We start from the raw sequence: 20,609 nt of genomic DNA on the forward strand, positions 1-20,609 counted from the left end.
TAAGTATGTTTGTGGTTACAGTACACTACTGTCTGAGTCGGAGCACAACATTAATATAGTATTGTACATTTCAACATAACAAGTGTTTTCCTATTTAAAAAAAATTAGAAAAAAAGCTGTAGTTGTGCTGTTACTGTTTAACACAGGATGCCTTTAAAGTTACCATGTCGATGTTTTACAACCTTTAACAAATCACAGAGACTCAAGTCTGGAATAAATTTTATTTTTAAGTGAACAAGAATGACGACAAAATGGACAATATTTTTGACTCTGTTTCTTTTGACAGTAAAAAGCCAAAGTGGAACTTCTCACACACACACAAACACTCTTTAGTTGTAGGTCATGTATCTGGGGGTGGCGCTGAACTTGGCGTAGGACTTGATGACCTTGTTGACGGCCTCCAGGAAGTCCTTCTCTGTGGCGATCTTCCTGCGAGCTCGGATGGCGAACATGCCGGCCTCTGTGCACACGCTGCGGATCTCAGCACCTGGCAGGAAAACACACAACATCAGATTCTGCTTACAGAACGACTTTCAGGTTCAGTCAGTCATGTATCAGTAAATACTCTCTGGTTTTAGGGATTTTTCGGTTTTAGGGTGAGATGCTTCTGTGGCCGTTTTGTGATTAGAGGAAAGACAAAATGACAGAGCGGAGAGTGAATGCTGCAATATCAGGTCTTACCGGTGCTGTTGGGACAGAGGCGAGCCAGCAGCTCAAAGCGAATGTCTCTCTCCACACTCATAGAGCGGGCGTGGATCTTGAAGATGTGAGTGCGACCCTGAAACACAAAAACAAACGGGGGTGAGGCTAGAGGTTCATAAGAGAAAAACAAGTTGGAAACAACTGCACAAAGTAGAGGTGAGCAGAGTTTTATGGCTGATTTATGAGAGTATATCTGCATGTCTTGTGAAGACTTCACTCACCTCCAGGTCAGGCAGGCTGAACTCGATCTTCCTGTCCAGACGTCCGGGTCTCATCAGGGCCGGGTCCAGGGTGTCCGGTCGGTTGGTGGCCATCAGCACCTTGATGTTGCCTCGAGGGTCGAAGCCGTCCAGCTGGTTGATGAGCTCCAGCATAGTCCTCTGGACCTCGTTGTCTCCACCGGCACCGTCGTCAAAACGAGCGCCTGGTAGGGTCAAAGGACACGTTTCCATGTTAATGTGGAAGACTGTGTTCTGCTCAAGTGTTATATGGGGATATTCAGTTTGGTTTCTTTATCACCGCTTTTAAAAAATATGTTTCATTAGAAGACAAAAATTGTACATGGAGAAGGAATGTTGCACCAAAACTGGCTAAACTTATATACATATTGACATAAAATGTTATATTACTTGACTTAAACAGAGATTCAGAATCTCCAATAATCTCTACAAATCTCTCTCTTGATGTTGCTCTGATGTGAGCATAGTTTAAGCCATTTTCAAAGGATCATAACACAGACATATTGGAGAAAATGTACTGTAAATAATACTGAAACACGTGAAAGAATGGGACAGTGGAGCCTTACCTCCAATGGCATCAATTTCATCAAAGAAGATGAGACAAGCCTTCTTAGTCCTGGCCATCTCAAACAGCTCACGCACCATTCTGGCTCCCTACAAACAAAAGACAGGAATCCAAAGTGAACCTTTACGTCCATCGGGATTCATCTATACAGCTGCTATTCTCTGCCTGGTGTCAGCTCCTTTCCCACTCACCTCTCCCACATATTTCTGCACCAGCTCGGAGCCGATGACTCTGATGAAGCAGGCGTCCGTCCTGTTAGCCACGGCGCGGGCGCACAGGGTTTTTCCTGTGCCTGGCGGCCCGAACAGCAGCACGCCCTTCGGTGGCTCGATACCCAGATTAACAAACCTCTCGGGCTGGTGAGCAGAGGAAACAGGGGTGATCAGTCAAGAGAGACGCATGTATAAGTCTCACATGATGGTAGAGACCCGAGTCGTTTTAAATCAGTCCTGTTAACTCTATTAAACTTGATTATTCACAGAGCAGAAGTGTGATGGCAGGTCTGTTTATTAGTAAAATCTCTAAAGAAAAGCTCTGGTTGTGACTGGGCTGTGGGATATTCTTCATTTGTGAACACTCACATGGAGCAGCGGGGTCTCGACCACTTCTCTCAGCTTCTCAATCTGCTCCTTACATCCACCGACATCACTGTAGGTCACATCAGGCTTCTCCTCCACCTACGACATGGGAATAAAGAGTTGTTACTGCAGCTTAGTCTGGAAAGTGCAGAAGCCAACATTGCAATTCTTCATGTCATTTTAGTAAAAAGTTGAAGGTCGGCTGTCACTTTTTTCAAAGAATAAATTGGGACAATGTTGAAAAATGTCATAGATAATCTAAATGCACGGCTTTAAAGTGCAGTGTGTAGGATCTGGTGGCATCTAGCGGTGAAGTTGAAGATTACAACCAACTGAAACTTGGCAGTCCAATGGCATCTAAGAGTTAAAATGGTAGTAAGCATTATGCTTAATCAGTGTTACGATTATGAGAGGGGTCCTTGGAAAATGTTCTCCCTTTTAAGTGGTCCCTGGCCCCAAAAAGTTTGAGAACCCGTGCTCTAGCGGATTCATACCTGCATCATGGTGACAGTTGGATCAATCTTCGGAGGCAGAGGGATGTGGATCTGATACTTGTTTCTGTCGACACTGGAAGAACAGAAAGAACACTTTATTTAGCAGATTGTTTTGACTAGACGTTTGACATAAATTAAATAATATTTGAGTTTAATTTAAATAACACTCCTGCCTCACCCGACTCTCATGCCCTCCTCGATGTCGGTCGGGGCCACCTGGTCGCTCAGGTCCACCACGAACTTGGCAAACTGTTTGACGTTGATGATGTATTTGGGGTCCTCCGAGTCTGCGTTGATGATCTTCGTGCATCTGTTTGAATGATACACAGAAACATTTGGAACTAAAAAATGGATATACGTTATAAGAAAACAAAACAAAAGATGTCTTTTGTACTGGAGGGGAACGTGGTAAAACCTTGTTTACAACCTATCATCGCAGAATATTTCAGTTTTGTGAGGCAGAATAAATCCTATACTATTATTTTGTAAGGGATGGATAATACATAAACAGATGAATGCAGTAGGGAAGTTAAGAAAGTTAACTGTAATAACATCTTACGCAAATATTTAGCATCTTCAAAAAAATTAGGGAATGTACAGTATATATCATAATATAGAGCTGCAAAGATTAATCGATTAGTTGTCAACTATTAAATGAATCACCAACTATTTTGATAATCGAATAAACAGTTTAAGTAAAAAGGCAAATTCTCCGATTCCAGCTTCTTAAGTGTAAATATGTTTTCTTTACTCCTCTATGACAGTTAACTTAAAATCAGTTTTTGAGTGTCTGAGTTGTGGACAAAGCAAGACATTTGAGGACGTCTTATTTGGCTTCGGGAAACACTGACATTTTTCACTATTTTCTGACATTTTATAGAGCAAATAAATAATCGACAGATTAATCAACAACGAAAACAAATCATTAGTTGCACCCCGATTATAAAATATTAAATTTTCTAGTAAGATGAACTACTTGTTAAAGCTAAGATGTGTTTTTCCTTATGGCAAGGACCATATCACATTAAATATTCTGACTTTGCCTTGTGATATATAGCAAAAACAGCCATCACCAAACATATTGCCACATTATCGTGTTTCTTGCCAAGTCACTGTGTAGCCCGGTTTGCTTACCTTGCAACCTGCAGCGGCTGTTCACTCTGCAGAGTCTGTTTGTCGGCAGCCAGATCCCAGAGTGCTGGTGGAGCCAGGCCTGTGTCTGACTCCTTAATGCCTGTCAAAGCCAACAAAAAATAAATATACAACAGGAACTTCAAACACAACCCAGCATCCAGTCAGTCACTACATCTGAAGTCAGTGTCACGGCCTTTTTATCACCCACCTGTCAGCTCGTTGATCTTTTTGAGCAGCTGCTGGATGTCATCTTCTACCTGTTTGATCTGTCTGGAGTAGGTGCTTTGACCCTGATCATAAACAGCAAGCACCACATTAGAACATAAAAATGAATAGATAGATGAATAGATAGTAACTTTATTGATCCCGAGGGAAATTCAAGTTTCCAGCATCACAGTTCCATAGTGCAAAACATGTTAGTAAAAGGCAGTAAAAAAGTTAGTAGTGCAAAGTATAAAAATATACCAGATATAAAAATACAAGGAGATGAAGAAAACTGTTAGAAGTGAATATAGTGCAGGGTAACAGCTGTGATACACGACTATTAAAAAAGTGAATATAGTGCAGAATAGACTGTTAAAAATGAGTATAGTGCAGGGTAACAGCTGAGATACAGGACTATTACAAATGTGAATATAGTGCAAAAAGTGGCATAGTGCTGAATAATAAAATATAGGAGATATACAGTAGAGACCAGGGGATTAAGAAATGTCAAATATGTAATATAATGTGGGATGAGAACTGAGGTAGAGAGGTTTTAAAATACACTGAAGTGCAGAATAATGTAAATGTGAACAATTCCACCTCTTTCACAGATAACAAGAGCTTTCAGCTGGTGCAAGCTTTGCCCAGGATATACTTACATATGTTTTGAGCAGGGCGATGTCTCCTTCATCCAGAGCTGTGGAGGTAAACACATGAATGAGCTGGTTGCAGACTAACATTGTGATTAAGCTGCTACTGTTAGCTCTGCTGTCCACCTGAAGGATAACTTATATCACAGTTACACATGCTATAGTAACATTAACTACAAACAACTTCAATGTTATACTAATAAACCAACATTGATCCTGATCAGAGGAACAAACAGCAGTTAGCCTCCATGCTAATGTTAGCTGCTAACTGTTAGCTGTTAGCTTAGCAGCTAACCTCGACGTTCTGTTTGTTTTAAATGAGTTAATTTAGTTTTAGTCAAACCTCTGATGGGTCCGTCATCTTTATCCTCTTTCTCCTTAGTCTTCCTTTGATCGTCTCCTAAATAATCCGGCATGTTTAGATCAGTTAATAAACTATAAACTGTTTAATCAGTAGAATAACAGACAGAGCTGCTGCTGAACTCCACTATTACACAGCAGCTTTACACTTCCGCTCGTTTCAGCCAGTCACCGGAAACACACATCGGACTCTTATTGAGGAGGCACCGTCAACAAAATAAAAAATAAACTGGTGGAGTTTGGATCATTCTGGCTAATAATTACTATATCCCCAAAAAATAAAACAAATAAATAGATAAAGAAAGAAAGAAAGAAAAAAAAAAGAAAAAGAAAAAGAAAAAGAAAAAGAAAAAGAAAAAGAAAAAGAAAATAAACAAAAACAAGAACACATAAAATATGTAAAATTATACATGAAAATAATAATAAATTAAATTAAGGGCTATAGGGGCTGTACCTGTAATTCATATTCTTCTATTATACTAAGAAGTTTCAATGCATTTTTGTTTTTCATGACTTTAAGGGATTTTAAGTAAGAAAGAAACCCAGACTGAAACACATTAAACGTATAGGTTTCACTTTCATATACTTGGAAAATTTTCCAAGAATGAGAATGTTATTCACCAGAAAGTCATCTTTGTTATTGTCCATGACAAGTTCATAAACAATGTCCTTTTGAGAGAAGTTTTGGTGGGTAGAATTTAAGAGAAGCAGTAAGGTGTAAAATGACATGATGTTACACACTCCTGTGAGAGAAGAAGAAGAACAACAACAAACCGCACGGAGGAGGGGTTATGAGGTGTGTAGGAAGGAACAGGAGAGATGAGACAATCATATCAAGACTTAGACACACTGGACTAAACAGCACACTATTTAAAATAGGTAAACATGACTCAGGTAGATGTGATTACTGTGGACAAGAGGAAACTGTGGAGCATGTCATGTTGCATTGTGAGAGATATGAGGAAGAAAGAAGGCCTCAAAGAGATTAAAGTACACTTTGATTTTATAGATATTCTGCAAAAGAACTCACTAAATGAGTGTTATAGAACATTATTTCAGTATCTTAGACTAATTAACATTATTGGAAAAATATGAGGTTGTTTGTTTCCTTTTCTTTTTGTTTTCTTTTTTCCTTTTTGTTTTTCTTTTTAATTTTTTTTCTTTATCTTTTTCTTTTTCCTATTATTTTTTCTTTTCTTTTTTCTTTTTCTTTTTCCTATTATTTTTTCTTTTTCTTTTTAATTTTTCTTTTTCCTATGATTTTTCTTTTCTTTTCTTCTTTTTCCTATTATTTTTTTTTTCATTTTTCTTTTTTCTTTTTTCATTTTTCTTTTTCTTTTCTTTCTTCTTTCTTCTTTTTCTTTTTAATTTTTCTTTTTCTTATTATTTTTTCTTTTTCTTTTTCATTTTTCTTTTTCCTATGATTTTTCTTTTCTTTTTCTTTTTCCTATTATTTTTTCTTTTTCTTTTTAATTTTTCTTTTTCCTATGATTTTTCTTTTCTTTTTTTCTTTTTCCTATTATTTTTTTTTTCATTTTTCTTTTTTCTTTTTTCTTTTTTCTTTTTTCTTTTTCTTTTCTTTCTTCTTTCTTCTTTTTCTTTTTAATTTTTCTTTTTCTTATTATTTTTTCTTTTTCTTTTTAATTTTTCTTTTTCCTATGATTTTTCTTTTCTTTTTCTTTTTCCTATTATTTTTTCTTTTTCTTTCTTTTCTTTTTTTTCTTTTTATGTTATTTTTATTTTATCTATATAGTAAATATATAGATATGGCTAATATCTATATAGTAAATATTAGCCAGAATGACCCACACTCCACCAGATGGTGGCGGTAATGCACCAAATCGTTGTTTGCCAACCGCCAATAAACACCAAAGAAGAAGAAAGAAGGATGGGTTACGGTGTGACACCGCACGGAGGAGTGGTTACGGTGTGACACCGCCGGAAGTCGTCCCCGGCAGTCAGAGAGAGGCCCATGTGCTGCTGGTGTGTTACTGAGCAGCAAACTTTACTAAAAACCTTTACCTTCATAACTCCGTCAGCTGAATGATCGTGTAGACTATCTCTCTAAGATGTTGTTGGAAGCGATGGACGGTGATGAGACGGTTGTCTTCACTTCTGCTGCCGGTAAGAAGAGAAAGAGGCCAATAAGCTAAGCTAAGCTAAGCTATGCTAAGCTAAGCTACCAGTGTTCTATATGGAGACTGTTGCTATGCTCGTTAGCACGCAGCTAAAGAGCTAAAGAGCTAAAGAGCAGACAGTGATCTGGTACTATCAGCTAGCTTATATCAGAGCTGTGAAGAATCCCTTTATTGTTCATGATGTTTGTTGTTTGTTGGTTTATTCTGACAGTATGTGTTCCTGTGGTTCATAATGTGACTCATCATGATGCACTGATTTAGCTGAACACTTGCTGGTTGGCTTGATGTTTAACACACTTTCACTTTTTTTTTTGACATTTCACAGATTTGTATGTGTCAGCATGTCATCTCATTCATTACTGTTATATAATACTGTACACCTGTTGTACCTTCAGATACTGTGACCTGTCACCATCTTCAATGAGGATAAAAATAGAAGCTGTAGTTAAAGGTTCACCCTAAACCAGGGGTCAGGGGTCAGCAACCTTTACTATCAAGAGAGCTGTTTCAGGCAAAAATAATTAAAGAAATCTGTTTGGAGCTGCAAAACATTTGATCATTGTGATGAAGGTAACACAGTTTATAGTCTAAGTATATAGTATATAAGTCTAATGCAGTGAGGGCCAAAGAGACAATGTACGACGGAGTATTAGGACCACATTGAAGGAAAAAACATCTGAGAGTTACAGAATAAAGTCAGAATACTGCGACAAAAAAGGTTGTAATATTACGATTATAAAGTCGTAACTTTACGAGAAAAAAAGTCGTAACTTTAGTAGAAAAATGTCGTAATATTACGAGCATGAAGTCGTAACTTTATGAGAAAAAAAGTCGTAACATTACGAGAATAAAATCATAATATTATGTAAATAAAGTCGTAACTTAACGGGAAAAAAGTCATAAACTAACGAGAAAAAAAGTCATATTACGAGAATAAAGTCATAACTTCCTACATATCTTCCACAGAGATGAACAAAACATCAAAATCAAATTTCAAAAAAGGAAAAGCCATACTTTTATTCGGCACCTTTCTAAAGGCTCTGTGGATGTATTTAAAAAAATATATATTTGGCCTAAACATATTCTAGTAACCAGTGTAACCCTTAATGTCTCACCTCTCTGTCCCCTCCAGCCTCTGTGCAGATCGAGGTGGAGCCGGTGGGTCGATGGTTCGAGGCCTACTTGAAGAGGAGGAACAGGAACGCGTCTGTCTCCTTCCAGGAGCTGGAGGAGGAAGAGGTGTCCTCAGAGGAGTCGGAGGATGAAGACTTTCAGCTGGAAGAGTACCCGATGCTCCGAACACTCGACCCCAAAGACTGGAAGGTATCGGTCGAGATCAGAATGTTAATTTCACAGGAGGAGAAGTCTCTGCTTCCTTTTCAGAGCTGATGTATCACAGGAGGAGAAACTCATCAAGCATCTGCTTTTTAATGTCACTGCAGTTTTGATTAGTTGAGGAAATGTTGATTAGTTATTCTCTGTTAATCGCAGGTTGACATCAGCTTTATTCACCTACTAACTCTTCCCCCTGTCCTTTTGAAACACAATGTAGGAAAGAGAAATGTGACAGCTGTAAAGGGCCAGACTGATAATCCTCCCTGTATTGTTTGACTGCAGAGTCTGCACAAATGCAGTGTAAATGCAGAAAACAGTGAAAGCTGTCCATCACAGGTCACAAAGTGGCACCTTTAAACTGGCATGGCCATTTTCAAAGGGGTCCCTTGACCTCTGACCTCCAGATATGTGAATGAAAATAGGTTCTATGGGTACCCACGAGTCCCCAAATTTGCATTAACACGTCAACTTGGACAGGCCTAATAAAAATATAACCAATGTCAGCTCGTCATTTGAACTCTTTACTTACTCGTTCCTTCTTTGTCAGAATCAAGATCACTATTCTGTCCTCGGGCTCCCACACTTGAGGTACAAAGCCACACAGAAACAGATCAAAACTGCCCGTGAGTATATTTCTTCCTCCTCCTCGCATGGTTCATTTCTCTAGTTGGTGGAAATAACTTATATTATATATATATTATAAAGAAATAACTTATTCTCTGCTGTTTCTCAACAGACAAAGCGATCGTGTTGAAGCACCATCCTGACAAGAGGAAAGCTGGTGGAGAGCAGATCGTAGAGGGAGACAATGATTACTTTACCTGTATAACTAAAGGTATGTAACGCCGCCTGTAGTTCTTATCAGCACTAATATTATTACAGGAGGGCCCTCTAACTGTTATTTCTGTCTTTGTTTGAACCTAAGCTATAGAAATCCTGTCAGACCCCGTGAAGAGGAGAGCCTTCGATAGCGTAGATCCTACCTTCGACAACGCCGTGCCTTCAAAGAACGAAGGCAAAGAAAACTTTTCCGAGGTGTTTTCTCCCGTTTTCGAGAGAAATGCCAGATGGTCTTCCAAAAAGCACGTGCCCAAGCTCGGAAACATGGAGTCCACTTTCGAAGAAGTCGACAATTTTTACTCTTTTTGGTAAGCGGGGGAGTTTTTTTTGCTGCTTTTTAAGCAAGAAATGTTGATGTGATATAAAGTGTCAGAGCAGAAAGATTTAGCATTTAGAGAAGAGGGAGTGTTTTAACTTTAAATTTTCTGTTAAAGGTACAACTTTGACTCATGGAGGGAATTCTCATACCTGGATGAAGAGGAAAAGGAAAAGGCTGAGTGGTAAGTTAGTGTGTCTCACAGCTACTGCGACACATTTCAGACCCTGCGTTATAACTTTAAGTGTCTGACTGACGTGTCGTCTTGCAGTCGAGATGAGAGGAGATGGATTGAAAAGCAGAATCGAGCCTCCAGAGCTCAGAGGAAGAAGGAGGAGATGAACAGAATGCGAACACTAGTTGGTACAGTCTCTCAGAACCGGCACACACACACTGCAAAATGAATGAAACACTACATTAACACTACGCTACATAACGGTCTGTAATCTGGTGCATGGTGAAGGAATGCCAGGATACCGCTGCTGAATATTAGTGAGACTGATGATGTTGTGTTGCTTCCCTGCAGATACTGCCTACAGCTTAGACCCTAGAATAAAGAAATTCAAAGACGAAGAAAAAGCCAGGAAGGAGGCTGAGAAGAAGGCTAAAGTTGAAGCCAAGAAGAGAGAGCAGGAGGAGAAGGAGCGAGTAAGTCTCATTCACATTCGTACCAAACCTGTACACTTTTCTGTCGCGCTGCTTCACGACCGGTTCCAGGTCGGCTGGGAAAGGTTTCAGGGTGAAGGTGGGTCCTTAACGGCACTCCTTGGGGCTTCCCGCTGTGCCCTCTCTCCTTGTGGGGAGGCATGGGAACCACTGCAACCAAGGCGGTCTGTCCTCAGTGCGCCAGCGGGTTTGCAGTGATGTCGGCAACCCACCCGACCCGTCTTGAAACATAGAACCCGTCTCGTTTACCACGCTTTGTTGGCGTGACTTTTTTGCCATGTCATCCCCATTCAAAACTATACAACCAGTTTGTTCATGATAGGGATGTTAATAATTAACCGTTAACCGACATTAAGCATTTTAACTGAGTAACTAAAATAATTAGACATCGTTGCCTCAGAGCAACTTCTATTAAATATGACGTGTCACAGCTGCTGTGTTATGAACTGTAATATCAAAGAGCGACTGCTTAACATACCATAACGTCTCACCAGCAGATGTCAGGCTTCTGGTCAGGGTCAGGGTTTTGATTTGAGTGACTTTTTAGGTTTGCTTTTGAAATGATGCCGTCACTTTGGACAAAATGCTCATCAGTCAGTTCCTCGTGTGTTTTACAGGCCCGGCAGGCGGAGCTGGACGCCGCTCGTTTGGCGAAGGAGAAGGAAGAAGAAGAGGCCAAGCAGGTAGCTCAGCAGGCCAAGAAAGAGAAGGAGATTCAGAAGAAGGCCTTCAAGAAGGAGAGGCAGAAACTCAGGACGACCTGCAAGGTTCGTTCTCATAGAAATACGTCAAGATTTGAGACTATTGAGGAGTCGTAGTTCTTAAATTAATGTTCTTTTCTCACTCCGCAGAACTGGAATTACTTCACTGAGGAGGAATCTGACAGTGTGAGAATGATGGAGGAAGTGGAGAAGCTCTGTGATCGTCTGGAGCTGACGAGGTACAGTCAACTACAAGATCAGCACTCGGAGGAATTTAATGCTTTCAAACTTGTTTTTGGACACATTTCTGTAAATCAGGACCACAAAGGCATCAACCTCTTCCACTCCTCCCCTCTTTAATATAGACCCATTGTCTTTTTAATTATTAATATGACTTTTTAATTATTTTAAGACATACTATACTATGACTTTTTAATTATTAATATGACTTAATTATTTTCATGACTTATTATACTATGACTTTTTAGTTATTTGTCGATATATTCTTCATATATTATTACTTGTTAATGCATGTGGTGGTGTATGAGATGTGTAACAGTAATTTATTGTGTGTTTGCAGCCTGCAGTCTCTGAATGAAATCATGGCCTCAGGCTCAAAAGAGGACAGCAAGGTAGCCGTGGAGAAGCAGGTAAAAATGCACTTTTGTTTTCAAAAAATTTTTTTTGTGGCATTTCCAATTTATTTTATAGCTTTTATAGGGAACGAGTTGATGTACGTAAAGTGTACAAACATGTTGGCGTTCCTCCTCTCAGGTGCAGGAGGTGAACGCTCAGCTGCAGAGGGAGAAGGATGCTGAGGTCCAGATGAGGCAGGCGGCTCGAAGCGCTGAGCAGGCCAGCGCAGGAGGAGGAGCAGGCGGGAAGGGCTGGAACGAGGAAGACCTTCAGCTGCTCATCAAAGCTGTCAACCTGTTCCCTGCTGGGACCAACGCCAGGTAGACACTCGCACAAAGTTTAAACAATAATATGACTTTTTAATTATTTTTATGACATACTATACTGATTTTTATATGACATTCTGTACTATGACATTTAAATTATTTTTTATAACGCACTATAATTTGACTTTTTAAATTATTTTCAGGACATATTATACTATGACTTTTTAATTATTTTTATGACATACTAAACTATGACTTAAATTATTTTATGACATACTTCTACTAATACTAATTCTATGACTTTTCAATATTTTTTATGACATACTATAATATGACTTAATTATAATTTTATGACATACTTTACTATAACTTTTTAATTATTAATGACTTTTTATGACAAATTATTTTATGACATACTATCAGTGACTTTTCAATTATTTTTTTATGACATACTATACGATGACTTTTTAATTGTTTGACATACTATACTATGACTTTTCATTATTAATGACTTTAATTATTTTTAATGACATACTATAGTTAGTCTTTGTTATAATTTATTTGAAATACCATACATTTTTTTTTATTTTTATGGAATACTATACGTTAGAATCCTTGTTCCTCAAATTGAATTGTTTTATTCCTTCCAGATGGGAAGTTATTGCCAACTATATGAACCTACACTCCACCAGTGGCATGAAGAGGACGGCCAAAGACGTCATCAACAAAGCCAAGAATCTACAACGACTAGGTGAGCTCAGAGACGACTACTGCAAACTAGCTTCAGTGCCACACACAAAAAAAAATCATTCTATATCTATTTATGCATGATATAGATACAGTAAAGTATAATTAAAATACTATTTTCCATGCTGTTTTTGTGTATTTTAATAAGCTAAATCAGTCCTGTTGATGTCCTCTCCACAGATCCGGGGCAGAAAGACGAGATAAACAGAAAAGCATTTGAGAAGTTCAAGAAGGAACATGCTTGTGTAGCGCCCACCATAGACAACGCTGTGCCCTCAGAGAGATTTGATGGTGAGTGTCTCTAACTGTATGAAAACACACTAGTTCCAGTTTGAGTCAAGAAAGGTGTGTACACATTGTAAACAAGGAAATAGCTCAAGGGGATCATGGTGAGGGAAATGTTTAATGAATGACAAATATTCTGTGTAACAATGTGTCTCATTGACCCCGCTGTGTCTCGTCCCCTCAGGCGCCGGTAGCGACAGTAATGCTGCCTCCTGGACCACAGAGGAACAGAAGCTTCTTGAACAAGCCCTGAAGACCTACCCGGTCAGCACATCTGAGCGGTGGGAGAAGATCGCTGCTGCTGTCCCAGGACGAACCAAGAAAGACTGTATGAAGAGGTACAAGGTAAGACGATGATGGTGCTGGTCTGGCTGCTGATGCTTCCATCCATTTGCAAGATTCCACCACGCCCGAAAGAAAACAACAAATCAGAGCTGAGGCGTCTCTGAGCAGCTGTCAATCGTGAATATGAAGTTGTAGTTTAGCTAAATGGTACACTACAAGATGTTTCTGAAAACATTTGAGGAGTTAAATAGGCATTACAGTAACAGAATATTGATTGATCGGAGTTGTGATTGACAGCTGCTCAGAGACTCCTTGACTCTGATTGGTTGTTTTCCTTCGGCGCCGTGAAATCTTGCAAGAGGAACATGAATAGTAACACAAGAGCCTCCAAAATGTGAGTACTATTCTAACATGTTTTCCCTGTTTCTGTTGCAGGAACTGGTGGAGATGGTTAAAGCCAAGAAAGCCGCACAGGAAGTCGGAGGCAAGAGTAAAAAATGACAAGAACCACAAAAGAATAGTATCCGTGTTATTTTAACATTATTGTGTTGGTCTTTATTTTATAATAAAAATTAAAGGAGGAAAAAATATTACAAACTTAAATACTGTGTGTGTGTATTGTTTTACATGGTGTGTACAGTTGATGATCTGTCCTCACAGTTCAGGGTTTCATCCAGAACATTCCACTGCGGATCTGGTTGTAGTCGGGCAGCTGTTCAATCGGACCTGAGAAGAAAAAAACTACAGTTTATTACCATATAGGTTGCATTTTTGTAACTCTTACCCTCGTTTCTATTGGTTATGATAACACTGTACTCATTCAAAGGGAGTGCTGGGAACACGGCGACAATGTTATCATAACCCATAGTACCGGTGGCTGGGGCTACAAAAATATAACCCAAGTTTAGTCGTCTAACTAATTAACCTATTCAACTTTACATGCAAGGATCGAGTGTCCTCTTGAACAAATAAATGGCTGCTTCTTTACGTCCAAATATTGTCCTACAGTTTAATTTAATTGTGCATAAACATTGCAATTAAGATAACTTGCAACATGAAGCGCAGGAGCTATTGTTGAAGACAATATGACTGTCTTCCTACTACAACGTATACGAGTTATACTAAAAGATGCTTCTCTACATCCAATAAGGAAAAACAGCAACATACCAACTGCTGCGATGGCAGGAGCCTTGTTGAAGATATATTTGGTACACACGTCCTTGATGGTTGTGGCGTCGATAGCCTGGTGAGGGGCAGAAAGAAAACAATACAATATTTTAATTTCCCACCACAATTCAACCAGTGCTATTCCTACTTTTAGGAAGGCATAAATCAGAGCCGATAGCTCATTGCTTAACAGTTGAAAGTTGAATGATCGTCAAAAGAGAGAAAGGCAGGGTGATTTTCATGAAGCGCAGGATCACTTTCAAATCTGGTGATTTTCTTATTGGATGAGTTGTTAGCAAGAAGGTCATCAATACAGATTCAACGCTTTGCAGTACGTGATGCATAACATGCCACAGCTGCCTCCTTGAATTCCACTCAGTCTTTGAATTGGATGGAAATGTGGGAACCTCTATACATTCTTAGTCGGGTGAGATTTGACTGTATCCACTCACGTCAATTCTGGCTTCCAGCTCATGCAGAGGGATCCTGCGACTGTAGCACAGCATCTGTCTGCCGATGTCCTCACAGATCGGGGTGGATCCTGGAGAAAGCAAATACACAAGTTGATGTCAGACAAAAACAATTACCACCTTGCAATTGTATAAAATGTCATAAAAAGAGTCAAAATATAGCATGTCGTAAATTTCATGAAAAAAAAGTCAAAATATAGCATGTCGTAAATTTCATGAAAAAAAAGTCATAATATAGCATGTCGTAAATTTCATGAAAAAATCATAGTATAGTATGTCGTAAATTTCAGGAAAAAAAGTCATAGTGTGGTATGTTGAAAATTTCATGAAAAAGAGTTATAGTATAGTGTGTCATAAAAAGTCATAGTATAGCGTAGTATTGCCGGCATGGAGGCATAAAACAGCGCTACATTATGCTTCTCAGATTATCAGTGCAGCCTGACATGATGCAGACTTACCGTCGAGATGCAGGAGCATGTTGGTCTTGAGCAGGTTCTTGGCCCGTGCCACTTCGCTCTCCGTCACACTCGTGCAAAGAGACATCCTAACATGAGAGCAAAAAGATTCATCATCCGTTTTATATTTAGACCTGGAAGTAGACAGCAGCTACACACACACACACACACTCACACACACACACAGTGTTTTATGGTTTAAAACGTACCATTACTACAGTATATCTGATCTGTCCTTTCTGTGTGTGCACTCACCATTCCATCTGAGTGAAGTGCATCATTTCGTTGATGGTGCCGGGCTCACACACCATGTAGAGACCCCACAGGCCTGTGTCTGTGTAGCAGGTGTTGAAGGACTGGAAGCTGTGGCACAGGTTCCCCTGACAGGCCATCTGAGCCAGTTTACTGGACAGATTCTAGGTTCACAAATGACACAATACAAAAGGGATAGTTACAAGATGGAAAGCCCAACCTGTGCAATAATAAAAGTACAGTCTTACAGTTAACTGGCTACTGAAGTGTTTGGTCAATTGCTGACTCAATGTGTGTGTTTATGTATGTATGGTTGACACAACTGGTGTAAGAAATCTAAACTAAAGTAAATAGGAGCAGAGTCAACTTGACTGTGAGCTTTCATCGGTACTCACCACACCTCCGCCAAACGAGCGGTCCCAGTTCCCAATAAGTGTGTTTGCCACCATGAGGGGGATGGTGTCGGGGTGTGACCATCCAACCGCCTCCACTGCGATGGCGATGTGAGCCAGAGGCATCTTGTCGTCACGCACGCGGATCTGAAGCAACAGCAAAAACACATTCACTTGTAAAGTTTTCCTACTGTCAGTAAGGCTGTGCTATTCTAACATGAACTTGAAATAAAGTGTTGTCAATGTTCTTGTTTGTTTTTTTGATATGCGACAATGATAATAAACTCTTCTCAAGATACTCAAGAAAATGCCCCTCAATATAATAATAATAAAAAAACATACTGATACAAATTTACATGACAATATTAAATAAGTAAAAAAAACAAATAGATAATGTATGGTCTTAGCCTAAAGACATCAACCTTACCTCACTTCCTGTGAAGTGGCATTCAGGAACAGCCGGGGCTTCACCTTTATATCTGCCAGGAAGTTTTCCAAAATGATACTTGGCCAAATCATTGAGCTCATCATGTGAAACTCCTGAACAAAAAACACATCACAGAACGTCCTGAAGGTCAGAATAACCTCAAAGTCACATTTTACTTTAGTATGAATTCATAACTTTATGTCTGGTGTGAGTTCATGCAGAATCAACAGTAATGTCAGCTGACTTTAATTAGTCTAAAAAAAATAAACAACACCCCAAGACCAAGATTCTCCATTAGCCTAATTCTTGTTGTCGACCTATAACCAAATAAGTGAGGGGATAACGAGCTCTGACCTCCAGCAGCAGCCAGCACTATTCTGGGGCCTTTGTAGTGAGTGGTGATGTACTCCACCAGGTCTCCTCTGTTGATCGTCCTGCAATCAAATACAACTCACTTACAGCATGAAAAAAAACATGCACAAGCCAACATTTCTACAGCAAGTTGAGGTGAGACCTGCACATAAACCACACTGAGATCAGGTATTTGCAACAGAGATCCTGTGTTCTGTTGAACAAAGCAGTTTTGCATTTGAAATGAATGTTCGGTCTTACTTGATGTTCTCGGTGGGGCCCAGGATGGTCCTGCCCAGAGCTGTGGACTGGTACGCGGTAGCATGCAGGTAATCAAAGACCACTTCCTGCAGATTGGTCTCCACTTCCTGCATCTCTCTGAGGATCACCCCTCGCTCCCTCTCGATCTCCGCCTCACCCAGGGTGCTGTTCTGGATGATGTCAGCCAGGATCTCCACAGCTTGGGAGAGAAGAAAACAGGAACACTGTTTATTTGGATAAATGGAACTATGATTTATTTTCATTATTCAAACACATCAGTCTGCGTTCTCTGTATTCACCGTGTTATTTTGTGTTGTGTTATAATAATATAATATATATATATATTATATAATATAATATATTTGTTTTGGTTTACCTACTTCATTGACCTCAGTATGTGATTTCCTACATTTCCCAAAAAGCCTTTTGACAACCACAAGTGGATAAGGCTGAATGTGCTGTACTTAGCTGGGACTTTTTCTTAAAATGTAATCAATTTCTAATATGCAATTCTCTGCCAAGCAATAACATGTATGCTCCCTTTCTTCATCACCATTTAAATCATCCTTATGTTCATCACTACATGCCACAATGTGGCCTTAATCTCGCTGTAACGTTCAGCTGCTCTGCTCTGCTGCACTCTACTGTACCTCGTGGAAGATCTTTAGAGAAAGCTTTGGCGTAATACACAGTTTGCTCTCGGGATGTGTAGGCGTTCAGGTGAGCCCCCATGTTCTCGATCTCCAACTCCAGATCCAGCTGGGAGCGCTTCCTGGTGCCCTGTCACACGCACAGTACACACAGGTGAACAAACTTTAGGATTATTGAAGACAATCAAACAAGTAAAACGTCTTTATAATTGTTGCATGTGTGTGTAAATAAGAAACTATAGAAGACAGTTAGCAGAAGTAAACACTTTGCTGCGTTGTTACCGTCTCACCTTAAATGCCATATGTTCCAGGAAATGTGCGGTGCCATTATTTCTCTCGTTCTCGTAGCGACTGCCGGCGTCTATCCAGAGACCCACCTGGACGAAGTCAGTAATGAACCCACAGATTAATATCCAAACACACAATATGCTGCTACTGTACCAGAACTTCAGACAGATACCTGAGCTGAGGTTGTCTTCTGTATTGACGGAGCTCAACTCTTCATTAGGCATTGGGATAAACCATTAAAATAGGGACACATTGCATCACCTGTCTCATGACTCACACCCACCTCTGTTAGTTGACTCTTTTCTATTTTAACTGGTTGAATGATTTTATATTGACAACACTTGCAACTCAACATAGGTGACTTTAATTACAAATTAAAGAAGAATCACCATCAAAAGGTGCTAATGATATTGGCAGGGGTTCTCAGACTCTTTGGGGCCAGGGTCCTCTTACAGGGGAGAACATTTTTCAAGGACCCCTTCATAATAAGTATTGAGTGAGAGTTAATCTTTGCATGTAAACTACATAAACAAAGTTTTTAAATATAACTATATAAAAATCGATATTGTTATTGAGACAGTACGACAAAACATAATATCGCGATACTCTATATTTTCTTACATCCCTAATGTCATCATATCAGAGTTTCTATTGGCCCTGAGCTAACGTGGGTAACGTAGTAATGGACACAATATGCTTGTTTTATTGGCGCAAACTGTAGATATGCAGTTTTTAATGATACAGCACAATTTAGTAATTTATAGCAAATTATTCAAAATTTTGTCAACTCTTTTGATTTGTTCCCCAAAAAAATAAAAGAAATATTTGAGTCTTGAATTTCTTCATTGTGGTTTGGATTGGAGAGGGACATTAAGTTAACCCAAACATTTTATTTGATTCTTGTATTTGTACTTTTCTCAACTATTATTGCAAATACAACTAATCAGACCAAATAAACAGCAAGTGTTTAAGCAGGGTAACTTTTTAACTCACCGTGCAGGTGGTGTTTCCAGCGTCCTCAGAAGACACCCGCAGTCCGTTCTCTAAAGTGGTCACCTTGGTTTCAGGGACATTGAGAGCCACCTGCTGAGCAGCCTGAGTGGCCAACAGTCTGTGTGATCCAGCTGGGAGCTGCAGGTGGAGAAAACACACACTCTGTCAATATACCAAGATGAGTCCTAATGAACGTTGAAATAAAGATCTCAAACAGATGAAATGTCTTTGTTGTATTTTATTCTTGCAAGAAGAGGCACTGGTTATACAGAGTCACACAAAGTCTGCAGAAGAGTGCACTGCAGGAGATTATTACAATGGGATTATATAGAAATCTACAACAGGGACTGTGAGAAAAGGAGTTGCTTTACTCAGACAGTGTCCCAGTAAAAGTCAGCACACACACACACACACACACACACACAGTCATGATGATCCTGCACATTTAGGACAGTGAGGCTGCTACTGTCAGAGATCATGAATTGAACTAACCTATGTGGTGGTTTCACTGGACTACAAGGACTAAACAGGTCAGATATGACTGGTATTACTTCATGTTGCATTAGCCCCTCATGTTATTAACCAGCAGGTCTCAGCTGTTCTCTGATTGGCTGAGAGGTTTTCCTTCTTTAAACTGAACACTGATAACTGTCAAACTATAGAGGAAGTGTTACAATATGTAAAACATCACTATGAACACATAGTTCTTACCCTGAGTAAAGGTTTTGTCTTCAATAAATGTCTTTGAAGGAGAAATCTGCCAGCAGACGTGAAGCGCTGTGAGGACGCTGCCATGTTGGTTTCTTCTGTCACGCTGACGCAAAGAGACGCAATACGTAAGTGACGTAATACTCTCAGATCCGCCGGGGATGACGGGAAGTCTCATCAAAATAAAACCAAGAAAACTCTTTAAAAAATAATATAGATAAAAGTAGTCCCACAAAATGTATAATGGCAAAGTAAAAAAATAATTAAAAAAGTTATAATGGTAAAGTAAAAAAAATATAAAAAAAGTTATAATGGTAAAGTAAAAAAATATATAAAAAAAGTTATAATGGTAAAGTAAAAAAAATATTTAAAAAAGTTATAATGGTAAAGTAAAAAAATATATAAAAAAAGTTATAATGGTAAAGTAAAAAAATATATAAAAAAGTTATAATGGTAAAGTAAAAAAATATATAAAAAAGTTATAATGGTAAAGTAAAAAAATATATAAAAAAAGTTAAAATGGAAAAGTAAAAAAATAAATAAAAAAAGTTATAATGGTAAAGTAAAAAAAAAATATAAAAAAAGTTATAATGGTAAAGTAAAAAAAATATTTAAAAAAGTTATAATGGTTAAGTAAAAAAATATATAAAAAAAAGTTACAATGGTAAAGTAAAAAAATATATAAAAAAGTTATAATGGAAAAGTAAAAAAATAAATAAAAAAGTTATAATGGTAAAGTAAAAAAATAAATAAAAAAAGTTATAATGGAAAAGTAAAAAAAAAATAAAAAAAGTTATAATGGTAAAGTAAAAAAATATATAAAAAAGTTATAATGGAAAAGTAAAAAAATAAATAAAAAAGTTATAATGGTAAAGTAAAAAAATAAATAAAAAAAGTTATAATGGAAAAGTAAAAAAAAATAAAAAAAGTTATAATGGTAAAGTAAAAAAATATATAAAAAAGTTATAATGGAAAAGTAAAAAAAAAATAAAAAAAGTTATAATGGTAAAGTAAAAAAATATATAAAAAAGTTATAATGGAAAAGTAAAAAAAG

At 38.4% G+C, this 20,609-nt stretch overlaps 3 protein-coding genes across 3 annotated transcripts; 1 reads left to right on the forward strand and 2 right to left on the reverse strand.

Moving 5' to 3' along the window:
- Nucleotides 1–207: 207 nt before the first annotated feature.
- Nucleotides 208–5,087, reverse strand: psmc2 (proteasome 26S subunit, ATPase 2). Its single transcript, XM_074624885.1, has 12 exons — nt 4,910–5,087; nt 4,576–4,613; nt 3,921–4,002; nt 3,713–3,812; nt 2,757–2,888; nt 2,579–2,651; nt 2,088–2,183; nt 1,698–1,862; nt 1,508–1,595; nt 924–1,126; nt 682–778; nt 208–487 (listed from the first exon to the last, which is right to left on the reverse strand). Exons 1-12 carry the CDS (start codon nt 4,980–4,982, stop codon nt 330–332), a joined length of 1,305 nt encoding a protein of 434 aa, XP_074480986.1. The 5' UTR covers nt 4,983–5,087; the 3' UTR covers nt 208–329.
- A 1,748-nt stretch (nt 5,088–6,835) lies between these two features.
- dnajc2 (DnaJ (Hsp40) homolog, subfamily C, member 2) lies at nt 6,836–13,744 on the forward strand. The gene is made up of 16 exons (XM_074626306.1): nt 6,836–7,050; nt 8,197–8,387; nt 8,947–9,022; nt 9,136–9,234; nt 9,325–9,547; nt 9,674–9,739; nt 9,827–9,918; nt 10,082–10,203; nt 10,839–10,988; nt 11,073–11,161; nt 11,503–11,572; nt 11,697–11,878; nt 12,475–12,575; nt 12,752–12,862; nt 13,041–13,201; nt 13,577–13,744. Exons 1-16 carry the CDS (start codon nt 6,996–6,998, stop codon nt 13,640–13,642), a joined length of 1,854 nt encoding a protein of 617 aa, XP_074482407.1. The 5' UTR covers nt 6,836–6,995; the 3' UTR covers nt 13,643–13,744.
- On the reverse strand, nt 13,662–19,712 carry pmpcb (peptidase, mitochondrial processing subunit beta). Its single transcript, XM_074626314.1, has 13 exons — nt 19,559–19,712; nt 18,848–18,985; nt 17,857–17,943; nt 17,567–17,696; nt 16,917–17,115; nt 16,659–16,738; nt 16,305–16,417; nt 15,881–16,024; nt 15,489–15,649; nt 15,237–15,322; nt 14,761–14,849; nt 14,309–14,384; nt 13,662–13,867 (listed from the first exon to the last, which is right to left on the reverse strand). Exons 1-13 carry the CDS (start codon nt 19,640–19,642, stop codon nt 13,803–13,805), a joined length of 1,452 nt encoding a protein of 483 aa, XP_074482415.1. The 5' UTR covers nt 19,643–19,712; the 3' UTR covers nt 13,662–13,802.
- Between the last annotated feature and the right edge of the window lie 897 nt (nt 19,713–20,609).

This window comes from Sebastes fasciatus, chromosome 23, assembly GCF_043250625.1.
Source record: "Sebastes fasciatus isolate fSebFas1 chromosome 23, fSebFas1.pri, whole genome shotgun sequence".
NCBI lineage: Eukaryota > Metazoa > Chordata > Actinopteri > Perciformes > Sebastidae > Sebastes > Sebastes fasciatus.